Source organism: Entamoeba invadens (genome assembly GCF_000330505.1).
Source record: "Entamoeba invadens IP1 unplaced genomic scaffold scaff_1105074725995, whole genome shotgun sequence".
NCBI classification, from domain to species: Eukaryota; Evosea; order Mastigamoebida; family Endamoebidae; genus Entamoeba; species Entamoeba invadens.
The window spans coordinates 36,582-42,511 of NW_004191664.1; the positions used below are offsets into that span (position 1 = coordinate 36,582).

The 5,930-nt window shown below is 27.6% G+C and overlaps 2 protein-coding genes across 2 annotated transcripts; both read right to left on the reverse strand.

Moving 5' to 3' along the window:
• Nucleotides 1–2,303: 2,303 nt before the first annotated feature.
• Nucleotides 2,304–3,677, reverse strand: EIN_244250 (acyltransferase, putative; the record flags this gene model as incomplete). The annotated part of the gene is made up of 1 exon (XM_004183252.1): nt 2,304–3,677. One exon carries the CDS (start codon nt 3,675–3,677, stop codon nt 2,304–2,306), a length of 1,374 nt encoding a protein of 457 aa, XP_004183300.1.
• A 317-nt stretch (nt 3,678–3,994) lies between these two features.
• On the reverse strand, nt 3,995–5,395 carry EIN_244260 (hypothetical protein; the record flags this gene model as incomplete). The annotated part of the gene is made up of 1 exon (XM_004183253.1): nt 3,995–5,395. One exon carries the CDS (start codon nt 5,393–5,395, stop codon nt 3,995–3,997), a length of 1,401 nt encoding a protein of 466 aa, XP_004183301.1.
• Between the last annotated feature and the right edge of the window lie 535 nt (nt 5,396–5,930).

Here is a 5,930-nt window from a genome sequence, read left to right on the forward strand (position 1 = left end):
AGGGCATTCTTTTCTCCGTTGTATTCGAAGAGATTCTGAACCACTTTTGATGTAAAAATTTCACGATATTCTTTATTCTCAATATAATTTATTTGTAAGTCTGGTACTTTTAATTAATGTCCAAAATACAAAATATCATCATATAATTTAAATGTGTATTTTTCACACCCCTCTTTGATATCAAAGAAAACAACATGTTGGTTTTCGACTTTAAACAAAAACGAATTTCCAGATCCTGTGTTTGTGTTTTTTACATAAGCTCCAAAAACTTTATTTTCGGAATTAACAAACATAAATAACATATTATATCCTCTTTCGGATATATCATAAATTTGTCTTAGTTCATGATAACTTTTATTCAAATCCACAGAAACTTTAAAAGTTGTTTTTGAATGTTTTTCAATTTCTTTAAAAATTTCAATTTTATTATTAAAAAAGTTATGAACGGTTCTTGTATAAGCAGCAATTCTGTTTTTTGTGTCAACTTCCTTTTGTTCTTTAACCAATCTCTTCTTGATTACAGAAAATGTATTTACTAATTTATCTTCCCAACTGTGTGTCAACATTTTAAAGTCATTTTCAACATTAAATTTTTGTAATTCTAATATTTGAATTTTAAGGTCTTTGCTCTTCTTTTGTGCTTTGAGTATTTCGTAAATAACAGTGTCATTGTTTGCAGACAACACTTCGATATCACTTTTCATTTTTTTGGTCGTTTCTTCAAATTTTGTAAAGATGGTTTTCAGGTGTTCTTTTTGCTTTTCAACACAAGAAATCAAATAATTTCTTTGAGAAATAGCTTCTTGTACTTTGTCAAAATAACTTTCAAGAGATGTAACTTATTTTCTATTTCAGTTTGATATAATGAATTTCGTTGTGTGAGTTCTTTAACACTCAGACCATTTATGTTATTATCATCAAATACACAATCAAATAGAGGCGGGTTTTCTTCGTATGGCTTTGTGAATTTGTATATAAGTGTATTAAGTTCTTGCATCCTCTCAACACACAAACCAGCATCAACTTCATATTGGTCGAGTTGCTCTTTAAAAGACATGTTATTATTCACAGTTTATTGTTTTCTTTTTAATTCTTTTTAGTAATTAAACAAATAAATTATTAAATAAATGTTAATTGTTTATAGTATTTTGCCAAATATTCTAAAAATTAAAATGTTCGCAGAACTTTTTACTTAAAGTGACTTCCCAAGGTGTGCAAGTTAAGGTATAGTTCATTTATAATTTTTTTAATTAAAAAAATAGAATCATTCATTTTTTGAAATTATGAAAAAAAAATATTTTTAGTTTAATTATTAATTATAATTTTAAAGTTATTATTAAACTATACTTTAACTTGCACACCTTGTGACGTTGCAATTTTTAACTTTCACACTTCGAATACAATAAATTAAGCAACAATTTCGGGAAAGCGACCCAATGGAAATTATTGAAGGACCAGTTCTGGACAACAGTACACATCGATTTGTAACAATGAACTGCACCTTTTAAACAGACTATTTGTTATTGTTTACTATAAAACGGCACAGAGAAAAACAAATTGTTTATCATACTCCTTTTTGTTGCTTTGAATTACGCTAACACAAGAGACATCGACATTTATTCACGTCTTGAAACAAAACAGTTTTTACATTAAACACATAGACAAACCATTACCCAATTTTATAATTTGATTTGCTTTTTGTAGTTAATTAATTCAAGCACCAAAGGGTTGTGTGTTTTTTGAAACAATTTGGAAACGAATAACATTTTTTAATAAAATGTTTTTGAACTAAAATTTAGTCTTGCACGCCCTTTCCCTGTAAAAAAGACTAAAAATTTTAACTTGCACACCTTAGGGAAGTCACTTTATATATAATTATAATATATTATAATATAATTTTAGCCAATTTAAAATCAAAAAAATGAAGAATGATTTTATTTTTAAATTACAATGATATGATAAATTCTAAAATCTTGTTTATGTTTACTACAATAAACTTTATTATATTTAATAAAATCATTAACAATTTTAATATAATATATTATATTATAGTAAGGTATAATATATTATTATATTATATTATATTATATTATATTATATTATATTATATTATATTATATTATATTATATTATATTATATTATATTATATTATATTATATTATTATTATTATATTATATTATATTATATTATATTATATTATATTATATTATATTATATTATATTATATTATATTATTATATATTATTATATATATTTATTAATATCTATTAAACAATCACATTATAAATTAAAATCAGTAAATTACTGTTTTTCTGCTTTGGCTATTTCCCCACAAACTTCCAAGTACACATCAACTAACCTTTTTCTCATTGGTATATCAAACAACTTTAATGCCGCATAAGACACTGCAGTGCACAACACAAACATCAATACAGCGAACAGAAAGTGGCTCATTCCCGAATTTTCACTATGTTTTTCAGCCCACGCCATTTGATAATAAATAAACGAGTAATTGATGCTATACAATTGGTATGATATATTACCAAAGAAATTTGCGCATTTTTCAAACCCTATTTGCGCTTTATGTTTTTCGACTCCTTCATTCATTCCTTCTCGTTGTGTCGAAAGAAGCAAAACTAAAGGAAAAACAACTGACACGCAGAAAACGTCGTAAAGTCCATTAAGAGCACCAAACGTTTCTCCACCAAGTCTTGGCATACAAAATACACCCACCATTAAAACCGAGCATATTTCCAGTCGATACCCATTAACAAATTTTTCGACTTTTTCAATTTTCGACTTTGTCAAAATTTCACATTTTTGAATTTTTTCGACTTTTTCAATTTTTGATTTTGAATTTTCGACTTTTTCAATTTTTGAAAAATTGAAAAAGTCGAATTTTTTCTCGACTTGAACTTTTTCGAGAAGAACACCAAAGAGAAACGAAAAGGAGAATCTGACGAATCCGATGTATAAATGAGACGATTCCAGTGTCCATCCGCCCATAATAGAATATTTGTATTTTGAGTCAATTCTTCCTGTTGTGAATCCAAAGAAGTCGAAGTTCTGTGATATTCCAAACAACAGAACAGAACAAAGGAAGACTACCACGGAGAGTATTTGTATCTTTAACTTGCGGATTATGAGCACAAACATCAATAAACCAATGTACTCAAAGAATAGAGTCCACACCGGACCATTAAGTGGATACATCTCTTGATACCCTCTTATATCATATTGAGGGGGAATTGGGATCATTTGACTTGAAAAGAAAAATACGAGAAACAGTTGAAATACAGACGTGTGCTGCACCAAGGGAAAGATATTACTCTTTGTTGAATAAAACGTGAGTAAACCTAATACAGTCCCAAACAACTGTGTGGGCTGAAGGCGAATAATTCTTTTTATAATAAAGTCTATTGAAGAAAAATTCGTCTTGACCTTTTCATATGAAAATGATAGAACAAAACCAGATAGAAGGAAAAAGAAGTCCACTGCTAAATAGCCATGGTTCAATTTCTGGTCCAGAAGACTGGTTGAGTATGTTTCAAAAAGATGATACATGATCACTATTACACTACAGATACCTCGAAGACTGTCTAATACAGTAAAATGAGGTGGAAATTGTGGAATTGTTCGGTTAGACATAATTATTGAGATCCATTCGTTGATCATTATTTTTATATTAATTTATTTATTTAAACAAAAGCAGTTTGTTATATTTATTTATCAATATCATAAAGTTGTTATTCTAGTATATAATTATATTATAATTGCTCAAAAATTGGCTGATTTAAGACAAAAATAGATATCAAGTTGTCATTAATTATTTCAAACGAAAACTTTTTTAAGTGAAAAGTTTTTAATTGAAAAGTAACACACTTATAAATTATTAATTTTAGCAAAAACAATCAAAATTAAAATAATTTTTGTTTTAGATTAGTACTTTAATAAAAGTGTGTGTCTGTTGAAACAATTATCATTCATTAATGTCAGACAGTATCCAAATTTTTCGTTTTGAGACTGGAACAAGATTCGAAACAATAACCACCAAATGATGTCACAGTTGATGGTATATCCACACTGGTTAAATTTGTACAACCAGCAAAACACCATTTACCTAATGATGTCACACTTGACGGTATTACCACACTGCTCAGACTATAACACGCACTAAAAGAACTTTCACCAATTGATTTCACACTTGATGGTATTACCAAATTATTTAGACAAAAACAAGAAGTGAAACAAGAATCTGGTATTGATGTTATACTTGATGGTATATCCACACTACTTAGCCTACGACATGCACAAAAACACAAATAACCAAGTGATGTCACACTTGACGGTATTATTACACCGACAAGATTGTTACATTCCCAAAAACAATATATACCAAGTGATTTAACACCTGATGGTATGGTCACTTTGTTTAAAGTATTACAACAATAAAAACAGTGACCATTTATTGATGTGAAACCGGGTGGTATATCAAATTCAGTATAGTTATATTCGTTGTTTAACTTTTTATTGTTGATCATAATTACACTTGTTGGTATTTCCACGCTGCTCAATGTTTCATACCCAAACATGCATCTATTTCCAATAACAACGTTTATAAAATGTGGTATTACAACATTGGTTAGACAATCACATCCACTAAAACAAAATTCACCAATCGATTCCACACTTGATGGTATTACAATACTACTCAGACCACTACAATTACAAAAACACCGATCACCAATTGATACAACACTTGGTGGTATCGTTACATCGCTTAGACTGCTGCAAAAATTAAAACATTCCTCCCCAAGTGATGTGACACTTAATGGTATTGTTATACGGCTTAAATTGCAACATCCATTGAAACACTCATAATCAAGTGATGTAACACTTGATGGTATAGTAACATCGCTTAAATTTATACAGTTATTAAAACACCATTCACCAAGTGATGTCACAATTGGCGGTAAATTATTACCAAATTTTTGTCTATCTTTTTTAGTGTAAGTAACATTCTTAAATTTGATGTTTTTATTTTTGTTCACATCAACTGTTGTATAATCAACACTGAACCACACAACAATTCTATAAAAATCAATTTTTATTTCGATATTTTTGTTAGTGTTGGTATCTTTATGAGTTTCAGAGTGTTCAGTATTAACAAAAAATTTATTAACAAAGTTTTCATCTTCCAAATTCCACAAGTGGAGTGTTTCAATATTTGTAAAGTATTTGATCGTTTTGTAATTCAACGGAATTGGGTTGAAATGAAACTTCTCCATGTTGCCTTTGTATTTCTTGCATACAAATTCAATGTTGACAAAGTCCTCTATTGTTGTGAAATACTTTGTGACTATCATGACGTGGTAACTGTCGAGTTTGGACATATCTATTATTATTGAGTAATTGTTTGAACTTTAAATACTTAAAATAAAAAAGAAACAAATTTATTTATTATTATTTAATTCATTGGTTAAAACATTTTCAAATGATGTTTCTAATTGTTGGTAAAAATTATTTAACCAAAAAAACAGATTTGTTATTTTAAAGTACAGTATAATATGGGTTTAATTAACTTTAAATATTTTAAAATTATATGGTTTAATTTTATAATTTTAAAGAAAATATTTTAAATGATTTTTATAACATAAATAATTCATAGAAATTACTTTTGGTAGTTTTATAGTCATAATATTTTAATAATTATTTGATTATATCAAAACAACGTGGTGATAATGAAAAATATTAATACTTCTGAAAAAATTGTTTACTTTTGATATAATATGATAATTAAAATTACAGTAAATGGGATTTTTAGTAAATATTCGGTCTAGTTCCCGAATTAAAAATGTGCCAATAATTCACCCCAATTTAGTGGAAACTGAGTGAGACGGAGCATTGAAAATGAATCACGTACTTTCG